The 11,529-nt window shown below is 37.0% G+C and overlaps 2 protein-coding genes across 4 annotated transcripts; one reads left to right on the plus strand and one right to left on the minus strand.

The window, feature by feature from the left end:
* Window positions 1–858: 858 nt before the first annotated feature.
* On the minus strand, window positions 859–2,556 carry LOC140806852 (uncharacterized). The gene is made up of 2 exons (XM_073163372.1): window positions 2,171–2,556; window positions 859–2,089 (listed from the first exon to the last, which is right to left on the minus strand). The coding sequence occupies exons 1-2, from the start codon at window positions 2,554–2,556 to the stop codon at window positions 859–861; spliced, it is 1,617 nt and encodes a 538-aa protein (XP_073019473.1).
* A 2,729-nt stretch (window positions 2,557–5,285) lies between these two features.
* On the plus strand, window positions 5,286–10,287 carry LOC140808473 (probable disease resistance protein At4g27220). Of its 3 annotated transcripts, XM_073165630.1 has the most exons (5): window positions 5,286–6,113; window positions 6,150–8,287; window positions 8,519–8,627; window positions 9,038–9,535; window positions 9,954–10,287. In XM_073165630.1, the coding sequence occupies exons 1-5, from the start codon at window positions 5,511–5,513 to the stop codon at window positions 10,023–10,025; spliced, it is 3,420 nt and encodes a 1,139-aa protein (XP_073021731.1). In that variant the 5' UTR covers window positions 5,286–5,510; the 3' UTR covers window positions 10,026–10,287. The 3 variants fall into 3 exon arrangements, with proteins under 3 accessions (XP_073021731.1, XP_073021729.1, XP_073021730.1); XM_073165628.1 differs by having other exon boundaries at window positions 5,286–8,287; XM_073165629.1 differs by having other exon boundaries at window positions 5,287–8,287; window positions 9,957–10,287.
* The last annotated feature ends 1,242 nt before the right edge of the window (window positions 10,288–11,529 follow it).

Genomic DNA, 11,529 nt, shown 5'->3' on the forward strand with positions numbered 1-11,529 from the left:
CCTCTAACTCCTCTGCTAGGTGATACCTTAACAGGAAAATAAAAATTCAACACCTCCACTCTCTAACTCTTCTGCTAGACGAGACCTTAGCAGGAAAATAAAATTCAACACATCCACCCTCTAACTCCTCTGCTAGGCGATGCCATAACAGGAAAATAAAAATTCAACACATCCACCCTCTAACTCCTCTGCTAGGTGATACCTTAGCAGGAAAATAAAAATTCAACACCTCCACCCTCTAACTCCTCTGCTAGGCGATGCCATAGCAGGAAAATAAAATTTTTTTCCTCCCCAACTCTGCTCCTCTGCCAGGCGATGCCTTAGCAGGAAAATAAAATTTATCTCCTACTCAACTCTGCTCCTCTGTCAGGCGATGCCTTAGCAGGAAAATAAAATTTATCTCCTACTCAACTCTGCTCCTCTGCCCGGCGATGCCTTAGCAGAAAAATTTAATTTTTCTCACTTTCATAATACATCAACATTCATGAATTGAAAAGAAGAACTTGATTTTATTGCATTCCAACTGATTACATGGGAAAATGCAAAGATGAAATAAATCAACGATAAAATTCAGAATGATATTCCCTAAGGTGGTAAGCATTCCAGGGACTCCTTAAAGCCTTGTCTTGAGCATTCTCCAAGTAATAAGCACCAAAATTAAATTTTCAATCATTCTGAAAGGTCCATCCCAGTCTGGGTCCATCTTTCCCCTCTGCTCTTCTTGTACATTCAACAGGACCAAGTCACACACTTTTTTTTTTTCCAAATCATGTTAACCTCCAAACGTGCTCTTTTCCCCTCCTCCCTCACTACCCCCTCATAACATCGACGCGCGGCTTTTTGGTCCCCGCACAAGACTTAAACTCTTTTTCCCACATAAAACTTAAGCTTCTGATGATAAGTGGAAGCTACGGCTCTAAAATCTTTCAGGGATGGCCGTCCTAGAATTCCATTATACGCTGACGGGGTATCTACCACGGTGAAGGCTATCATCTTTGTTACCTGCCGAGGATCAGTCCCCAAGGATAGGGGAAGAACAATATGACCCAAAGGCAGGATGGCATGTCCTGCAAACCCATACAGCAGGGTGGATACCGGCTCAAACTCAAACCCTTCCATCTTCATTTGATCCAACGTGCTCTTGAACAAGACGTTCACGGAGCTTCCATTATCAATAAATATCCTCGCCACATCATAATTGGCAATGGTGCCCGTTACCACCAAAGCATCGTTATGTGGAGTCACAACATCTCGGAGGTCTTCCGGCCCAAAGCTGATGACGGGGTCTTGTGGTAAGTCCGCACCCATAGATATCTCAAAGTTCTCTAACTTTCTTCCATGTGTCTTCCGAGCTTGCCCATAGTCTCCATTAGTAGCATCCCCCGAGATCATATGAATCATTCCTCTCGTAGGGTGGTTATCCTCATTCATTTTCCTCCTCGGTTTGACGAGCTCCTGAGGGACATCTTGACATTGACCTTCTCCTCTCTGCTCCCCGATCCTCTGATTTACCCATGGAGGGCCTTGACCATGCTTAGGAGACGAGCGAGACCTCTGTCGACTCCTGGATGAGGATCCTTCTCGTCTATCCCGCGAAGGCCGAGCACAGCTCTCAACCCTCTGCGACTTCTCTCCCCTCTCCCCTGACTCCCTCACCTCCATCACCTTATCCCGACTTCTATTCAGAGGAACATGTGATGAGAATTGTCTTCTACTTCTAGTTCTGTCCTCCTCTCTTTCCCTCGCACCCATCTTCCTTCCTCCTCTCTCTGCTCCCTCAACTCTACTTCCTCCAGACCGGTTCTCCATGTTTCTGTACCGTTGGGCATCTTCCAAGTTTATATAATTTTCATCTCGAGCCAACAGATCATCATAGCTCGACGGAGGCTTCTTGACCAGCGACTTGAAAAACTCTCCTCCCCTTAGTCCTTGTGTAAAGGCACTTATCATGATGTCGGGGGTAGCCGCTGGTATTTCCAGAGTTGCGCTGTTGAAGCGCTGGACAAATTCCCGCAAAGTTTCAACTTCTTGTTTTTTCACCACAAACAGGCTCAAATAGTTTTTTTGGTGTTTTCTGCTGCTAGCAAATCTGTGCAAGAAAACAGCGGAGAAATCCTCGAAAGATCGTATGGAGTTGGACTGCAAGGTGTTAAACTATTGCTGGGCTGACCTCACCAACGTGCCCAGAAAAACCCTGCACCTGACCCCATCTGAATATTGGTGCAACAGAGCCGCATTCTCAAATCTCCCCAAGTGTTCTTCGGGGTCCGTATGTCCATCATATTCTCCAACGTTTGACTGTCGGAAATTTGGAGGAAGCCCCTCTTCCAAAATGGCGAGGGAAAAAGGACTTCCTTTCTTGGGCGCTGCAACTCTGTTTCCTAATTGCTGCCTCATCATCCTTATCTCCCTCCACATCTCCTCCATCTCCGGATTCTCCTCACTTGGGAGGGGTCGCGTCTCCTCCATCCTATTCTGACTGCCCTCTACATTCTCCTCTCGCTCCTGGCGAGCGGCTTGCTCTTCTGCAAACAGAGACTCTTGATTCCTTTTCATGGCATCATCCACTGTTCGGGTGATAAATTGGCCCAACTGTTCAAGGGTCAAGTTCCCCACATTCTCATTAGGACGAGGTTGCTCGACCCTTGTCTCGCAAAGGGGCTGCTCGGTTCTTGTCTCTTGACGAGATGTTCTTGTCTCGTCTCAAGACGCGGTTGTTCCTGTCTTGTCTCAACATGAGATTTTTCGGGTCCCCTCTGAGGACGCGATGATGCTGAGGTAGCTCTTCTACTTCCTTTCTTGCCTACCATCTCTACGTCTCAACTCAAGTTTTCCCACAGACGGCGCCAAGTGATGCTCACAAGAATTTTAGGGTCCGATCCACGCAAACGTCACTAATTCAGACGTGGGCTTCGAAATTACCCTGAGCCTGAAAACCATGAATAAAACCGTTAGAAGGGGGCCAGGAGGGTGTCCTGGCGTAGCCCCTCCGACGCTCAAGTAGTGACTGAGGATATAGGGGGGGAGCAGCTAAGGGCGCTGCTGAAAACAATATAGTGAATGAATCAACTGAACATTCAAACCTGATATTTATAGGAGAATATCTGGGCCTTTGGTGGGCCTGTCTTCTATTTGAGCTAGGGACCTTGGCGGGCCTGTCTTCTTTTTGGGCTAAGGATGGGCCAGGGATAGTGGGCTCATCCATGGGATATCAAACGAGCCCCGAGAACTGATTGTACCCAAAAAAAACTTTCACTAATCCCAACACTATCATTTAAAAACTTATTTTATATATATATATATATATGACAATTATTGGAAGATAGAAATTAATCATGCTTTGCAATTATAAGGGACATTGGGACCTGTTTGGACCAGAGAAAGCGAGTAGCATTTATTCAGGCATTCAGGACCATTTATATTTTTAGGTGAGAATTATAAATTATTATAATTATGGCAACCTTGTAAAGGCATGTCATTTTTGAAAATCTAAATAATTAAAAATTTTAAGAAACAAAATGGTAATTGAAAGGATTGTTGCGCATAAACATACAGAAAATAAATAAATTAAAACTAGTTTATCAGAATTTGGTGTTGTGCTCGGTGTTGTCAACACGGCACACAACACGGCAGCGAAAATTAAATTTTTATCACACAAATAAAATTTTAATAAATGAACACTTATGTTAAATTATGACAAGTACTAATACTTGTGCAAAACCTCATGACGAAAAATTCACTAGAAAATATGTAAATCGTTTACACCAAAATTAATACTAGTGAGATTAAACAAAACTAAAGTCCTTGTCAATTCAAGGAATTCAAATGCATCAAAAAACGCGAAGTAAATACTAGATGCATAAATAAACAAAACGTATTGCTCAAACACAAAACCGAAAAACACCCTTCGAACAAACACTCTGCGTCAGTGTTGTTATTGGATGTTGACAACACTAATCAGCAATACGATCACGTGTTTGATGTAATCACTCAAGCTCCTTAGGTAAATCTTCAATACTGAATTAACTCCAGCAAAGTTCCAGTAGCCGTCAGTTGATTTTCTCTCCTCGTCGCGCACCTTTTTCAATAATTGTCCCACTTTATATAGAGTAATTCTTTGACCTAAATCTTCAAGGATACTTCCCACTTATACATAAGGAAACTAGAGTTTCATAGGAATCAAACTCTAATTTAAAGCAAATACCTTATATCTTATAGATAATTTTCCAACTTAAGTAAATAATTCCTAATAATATGATTCACTATATCTAGGAAAACAAATCTATCAAATTTGTCTAGAAGTGCAAAATCGAAATAAACTTTTAATTGATTTCGGAATAAAATATTCCTTTCAGTAATCAATTAGAAATTTAATATATTGAGACAAAATATGTCGATTGGTTATGTTTTTGCTTCTTAACTAATTTGGTTTCTTATTTCTTGTTTACTGAAGATATTGTTTTTTGTTATAATTTTATAAAGAAATATATATGGTATTTATTTATGTATATTTTTTAGTGTTCATTTGGAAGAAATAATAAAAAATGTTTTGTGAAACTGAAAAATATTTTTTATTTTTGAAATGATTCAAATACAGTCTATATATATATATAATTACAAAAAATTGTCATATATTTTAAAAGCAAGATGGTATAATTTAAATTAAACAATATTAAATTAGAAATATATGAAAGTATAATATATTCCTATACTTTTACAATATCCAAATTTTAATTGATCATTTCCCCAACTCAAAAAAGTGTAATAGATGAAAATAATTTTGAACTAAGTAAAAAATTATAAAATTATGGATCTATGTTTATATAATCACCATTTTAAGTGAGGTGCATCTAAAAAATATCCCTAATGTAAGATTAGTTGTTTATGTTTTTATCATCGATGATGCAACTCAAGAATTTTAAGAACTATATATGTTTGGATTGTTCTCGGAGACTCCCCAACAATGAACTCTAAATAATTACATATTTAACGTTGTAACAATTGAATACTTGATTCATTATAAAATCGAATATTTGTCATTTTTATCGAAATCTCTTTATAAATATATCACTACAACTCAAATGTTTCAATGAATACAAAACAAAAAATCATATTTAAGTTATTCTCCAAAATAAACAATTGTAGCTACACAACATCTCTTATATAAATAGGAACAAAATGTGAAATTGTACTTCAAAAATTTGTATTTTTGCATAAATCTATCTAAATGAAAGCAATGAGAAGTAGGTCCATTTGGGGCTGCTATATGGTACCCACTAGGAAGACTTCAACTCAACTCCATTATTTCTTCTTTGTAATTTCATTCTCAAATCCATCGAAATCCCATTTCTTTCTTTAATCTCATTCCATTTTATTGCTGGATCTGTTTCAGATTCGAAGGAAAACTAAAAATTAAACAGATTTGCTCTATTTGTCTTTGTTTCAGAGTCTTGTGAACATAGTGGAGCAGATTCACGTGGGATTTTCCATCTCCATTCAGTCGTTTGCTAATGGCAGACTCTTGGTTAAATCCGCTTAAAGAAGTTGCAAAATTAATAGATCCTGAGGTCCTTTACCCTCCCGTCAAGCGCCATTTTGATTATTGGTGGAGCTTCGAAGGAAATGTTCAAGGCCTGAGGGAGGAAATGGGTCGTTTGGAAAGGAAAAGGCGCAAAATTGAGGGAAATATTGAAGAGGCTCGGCTTCGTGCCGAGATTCCTACGACTGATGTCCAAAATTGGTCAAATGAAGGCTCTCAGAAGCTTGAGGAGGCGACGAGGATTTTGCAAGGCTGCGATAATCTTAAGCTATGGAATATAATCCCGCGGTACTCGGTGGGAAAGAATGCCAAAGAAACAGCAGAAGGCATCGCAAAACTACGAGAAGAAGGAAATTTGCTTAGGATTGCTGATCCACCCCCTCCGGCAGCAATGGTACCTATCTGTCGTCCACCAAATTTGGAGTTTCAATCGAGAAAAATCATGGAGGAAGACATCATCAAGTCTTTGAAAGATGGCAACGTCCGCATGATAGCGATTTGCGGCGCGGGTGGTGTTGGGAAGACAACTATGTTGCGAAGAATCGAGGACAGGGTGAGAAAAGAATTTGATGAGGTTGTGACTGTAGTTGTCAGTCAACAAAGTGACGAGCTTAAAATTCAAAAGCAGATTGCAGAAATATTAGGTTTGGGTTTGAGCGAGGAGACTTTGGTTGGTAGAGCACATAAATTGCGCACCAGGCTAATGGATTCGAAGAAGAAACTCATAATATTTGATGATGTTTGGAAAAGCTTTGAGCCGGAGGATATAGGAGTTCCTTACGGAGGATGCAAAATTATATTGACATCTCGGCTCAAAGATGTATGTGAAAAAATGGAAGCCGATAAAGTTATTGAAGTACCAGTCTTAGACAAAGAAGAAGCTTGGACACTTTTTAGACAGAAATCTGGTGATCGCGCGGATGATTTACATTTGCGTCCCATAGCAGAAGAAGTCGCAGAAGAATGCAAAGGTTTGCCAATTGCGCTTGCAACCGTTGGTAAAGCTCTGAAAAATAGAAATACAAAGACCTGGAAAGATGCACTTTTACAACTGAGAGGAGCTAACCCATCGAATTTCCCGCAAGTTCTGGAAAATGTTTATATGCCTCTGAAACTGAGTTACGATTTCTTGGAAACTGAAAGTGAAAAGTCCCTTTTCCTGCTATGTTGCTTGTTTCCCGAAGATTGTAACATCCAGATTGAAGACTTGGCTTTGCTCAGCTTTGGGTTAGGCATGTTTGAGGGAATCAACAATATTGAAGATGGAAGAAACAGAACATTTCATTTATTGGAGAGGCTTAGAAGTCGTTTTTTATTGATGACTGGTAGTGAAGAATATGAGGTAAAAATGCATGATGTTGTTCGTGATGTTGCTATTTTCATTGGTTCAAAAGAAAAGCAAGGGTTTTTGAATGTGTCCTCAATGGATTCATCTCGCAATTGCAATTGGATGTCGGTGGACATTTCAATTGCCAATGCCAAGCTTCCTGTTGGGTTGGATTTTCCAAATCTTCGTCTCTTGATGATTCTGAATTCCAATTATTCAAAAATTCCCGAAGGATTTGATGTCAATGATATTTGTTTTAAAGGAATGAAGGAGCTGACAGTCTTGTATTTTCCACATCAAAATTTTCAATCACTTCCATCGTCTCTGGAATTTCTAAAAAAACTTAGAAAGTTGCACTTGGAAAATGGCAAGGTGAAAGACATATCAATTGTTGGAGAGTTGGCAAGTTTGGAAATTCTTCAAATCCTGTGGTGTGTGTATGTTGAAGAGTTACCAGCAAATGTTGGGGAATTGAAATTTCTAAGATTATTAGAATTGAGGAATTGCTTGAAACTCAAAAGAATAGTGGCTGGTGTCATATCAAGATTGGTTGGGTTGGAGGAATTGAAGATAGTTAATTGCTTTAACAAATGGGAAGCAAAGGGAAATGTAAGTGAAGAAAGGAATGCTAGTCTTTCAGAACTTGAGTCTCTCAGCAATTTGATTTGCTTGGAGATTGATATATTTGATCCCAACTTGGTTGCCCAAGAAATATTGCTTTCAAAGCAGTTGAGAAGATATCGAATATGTGCTTCTGAGTACCGATATTCATTTAATGTCATGAAGCATGAGAGAATAATCACGCTCCAATTACCGAGAGACGTGACAGTAGGAAATTGGATTCGGCGACTAGGAAAGAACACCCAGTCACTAGCATTAAGTGGAGATGGTTCAAACGATTTTAATCTAGGAGAGATTGAAAGCTTGAGGGAGCTCGTATTTCATAATCGTTCAACGGTGGAGAAATTGATGAATGCAATTGATTGCAAACTTCCCATGTTGGAGCACCTGCAGCTGAGAGATCTCGGAGAGTTGGAAGAGATAATTGATGGTACAATTCCAGAGGGATCCAATTCCTTCCAAAATCTAGAATCACTAACTCTTAGAGATCTTCCCAAGTTGGGATATTTGTGGGAGAGTCCAAATCAGAATGTTTCACTGGTCAACCTCAAATCCATAGTCATTCGCCGCTGTCACAATCTACGATATCTCTTCTCAATGGCAACAGCAAGGAGTCTTGTACGACTTCAACGCCTGGAAATACTTTCATGTGACACGATTGAACAAGTGTTGTGGAATGAAATGGAAAGCAACACAGAGGCTTCTATTATTGAGTTCCCAAAGTTGAAGACACTGGAACTGCACTTTCTGCCAAACCTTTTAGCTTTCACCCAAGGAGTTGAAATCATAAAATTTCCCCAGTTGATAGAACTAGAAATCAAAGACTGCCCAAATCTCCGAACCAAAATCGACCAATGCCCAACCGGCATGATTGAGAAGATCGTCGTTAGTGGTTCTGACAATATAGAAGAAATATTTAGGGATGATGGAAATCGCCACATCATATTCCAAGAATTGAGGGAACTGAGACTGGAGAATCTCTCATCCCTGACAACACTCTACGGAAGTGTTGAAAGCATCAAGTTTTCAAGGCTGAAAGTGTTGACGATTGGAAAATTGCCAAGGCTGAATAGTTTTGTGGCAATAGATTCAGAACCCCCCCACGACCATCATTCTCTTCATTTCTTTTGCAATAAAAAGGTACGTCTTTTCTTCCTATTTTAAATAATATAACTGTCATATGTGTCCAGATGCTAATTAATATACAGATCGAGAAACAAATATTTCATCGTTATCGGGTTTGAATAGTTCTTCGTAGCAATATGTATAAGATTCATATACTGGTTTTTGTTTTATTTTATAATTATGGCCATTGCTAAAATGGAATTTCTTTGAGATTTTTTCTAATGTTTTGTTGCATCAGCAAATAAATTGTTGATATTGTTATTGTTGTGCTATTTGTAATTTAACCTTAGCTAGCAAAATGCGAAGTGGTTATGTTTTACTGTTTTGATTACGTAAAAAAGTCTATTTGGATTCTACATTTAGATTAAAATGATTTCATTTTGAGCAATCAATTAATTGTCATTTAATTTGTCTATCTTTTACAGGTTGAAATTATTGACCTAAAGACACTTAATCTATGGTACATGCCCGATAAAATAAGCAAGATATGGTGTCGTCACATCCCAATCATTTTCTTTCATAATCTTGAGAGACTGTCTATATATCATGTTGATGGCATCAGAAACTTAATATCATCTTCAATAGCAAAAGCTCTTGTTAATCTCAATACGCTAGATATAGACTATTGCAAAGAGATGATTGACGTGGTTGAGGATGAGACACAGGTAACTGTTAACTCTGCCTTTCCTAATCTGAAATATTTGGATATTAATGTCAATTGTAAGTTGAGAAGTTTTTGCCAATGGAAGCACGTATTTGAGTTACCGTCACTTGTCCGTGTTCGAATAACTGATTGCCCCCTTATGAAAACTTTCACTTTGGGATCGCTAAGTACGCCAAAATTACATCAGTTCGACATAAATGGCGAGCACATTAAAATGAAAGACTTGAACAGCGGCATACATCATTTCATAAGTACTAAGGTAACGAATATCCTATACATAACTATCATCTTATTACAATGTATTATTGTTGTTTATATGTTGCATGTGTTAGAATGAATTTTTGCTTTTGTTTCATTCAAAAAAGTACGACCCCTCTTTATATTTTGTCTTTATAATTATACTAATGTTTATGTTCTATTCCCTTACTGTACTGGACTTGTATATTTAACATGTGTCGAATTCATTGTTTTGATATGTTAGCATTTTTATTATTGTAATATGCTTAGAGTATATTTTTCTTTCAATATTACATGCTTTTTTATTTTGTAAATATGATTAACTCGTTGAATTATCTTAATTACTCTTCATTATGATAGGCTTAATCCTAAATTTGTTTATTATGCAACTGCTGCCTGATCGGGGTCTTGTTGTTTTGTTTAAATGCAATAATGTATAGCAGAATGCAAACGAAGATGAGAACAGGGTGAGTACAATGAGGATGAGAAGTATGAGGACGAGAAACAGATAGAAGGCGAGGAAAACACGGAGAGAAGCAACAACAATCTTACGTGAGCTGATGGTATATGTTTTGCTAGTTTGGATGATAAATATCATAGTAGGAAGCGTGATAAGACAGCAAGAGCCTCTGATTTCAGCAAGTGCTCTTTGTTTCTCTGTATCTAAAAGTAATCTTCCTTTCAAGTTGGATTTTCTTGCTTTAATTTGTCATTCGATGTTGCATACTTAAACCAACATATAATAATGTTTTTTGGTTGATTTTAGATGTTCAATCTTTCTCCAAGCTGCTTTCCCCTGCTTCTAATCTTGTTTAATAAAAATATAAGGTGCATGTAACAGGTGGTTGTTAGCTTGATATGAATATTTCAAAATTCTGCTTTAATATATTTCCACATTCTTGCATTCAAAATTTTATATATTTGTGCCTTCAATTTTCGTTCCTTGTACTTTATAAGAAAATATTATATGTAGTTAATCTTTCCCCTATACATCCAGAATTACCCTATATAGGTATATAAAATATTAGACAAAAAAACACACACACAAAAACCATGTATGTAATAAATTAGTCAACCACAATAGTATAAGAAATAACAAATATGGTGTCAAAAACCTGACCAGTCGACCAGACTCGATTTGGCCTGAAAAAATCAGGATCGCTTTGGGAGTTTTCGGGTTCGGGTCAGATCGAGTTGAACTCGATATCTGACCCAAAAATATAATCAGGTCGGGTTCGGGTCGACCTAAAAATTTTCAATTTTTTTAAAAATAATATAATTAATTAGCATTGCTTACACTTTTATATATTGTATGTTTGAAAAAAAATTTATTGTTTATTTTTTATTTTTTTATTTTTTTAACAATTGTTTATTGATTTAGTAAATATATTTTCAATTTTATACAAATTTAAATCATATATTAGAGATTTTGTAATTATGTGTATAAATTAAAATATTATTTTTATAAATTTTTATTTAATTATTTTTTAAAAAATGGGGTTGAGGTTGGGAGTTTTCGGGTTGGTTCAGATTCGGATTCAAGTTGAGCAATTTTTTAATACTATCATGCGTCAGACCTGACTCGAATCCATCTTGACACCCATAATAACAAACATCAATGAGTTTAATAAAAGATGTCCTTAAAACAAATCTTTAAACAATTTGAAACATTCATACTTTAGTTGTATTTTAACGTATATTTATCGATAATTTAATTTATTTATTTTCATACAATACATGAAAGATTTATTTTTATTTTATTTTTTTTAAAAGGTCAAACATCATATTCTATTAACACGATCTTTTTAAAAAAAATTGTCACGAACTTGGCCGACCAAGGTTATTGGTAACATATATAATTAATTCTAAGGCCCAACCAACTTAAAGAAACTTATGGTAGTTCAACCCACAACGCAAACAGATGTATAATAGATTTGTTTTTTTTGTAAACAATCTCATATATTTTTTATTTGAATCAAATGTTGAGATTTATTCAAACCATTTAAATCGTTTGAG

Source organism: Primulina eburnea, chromosome 12 (genome assembly GCF_022965805.1).
Source record: "Primulina eburnea isolate SZY01 chromosome 12, ASM2296580v1, whole genome shotgun sequence".
Taxonomy (NCBI): Eukaryota; Viridiplantae; Streptophyta; class Magnoliopsida; order Lamiales; family Gesneriaceae; genus Primulina; species Primulina eburnea.

What these genes read in the sequence shown, in the direction of transcription:
- LOC140806852 (XM_073163372.1), bottom strand. Translation starts at nt 2,556, where the DNA reads ATGAAAAGGAATCAAGAGTCTCTGTTTGCAGAAGAGCAAGCCGCTCGC. An exon ending in TTTCTGGGCACGTTGGTGAG is followed by an intron (nt 2,090 to 2,170) that starts GTCAGCCCAGCA and finishes TTTCTTGCACAG; the next exon opens with ATTTGCTAGCAGCAGAAAAC.
- LOC140808473 (XM_073165628.1), top strand. Translation starts at nt 5,511, where the DNA reads ATGGCAGACTCTTGGTTAAATCCGCTTAAAGAAGTTGCAAAATTAATA. An exon ending in ATTTCTTTTGCAATAAAAAG is followed by an intron (nt 8,628 to 9,037) that starts GTACGTCTTTTC and finishes TATCTTTTACAG; the next exon opens with GTTGAAATTATTGACCTAAA. An exon ending in ATCATTTCATAAGTACTAAG is followed by an intron (nt 9,536 to 9,953) that starts GTAACGAATATC and finishes AATAATGTATAG; the next exon opens with CAGAATGCAAACGAAGATGA.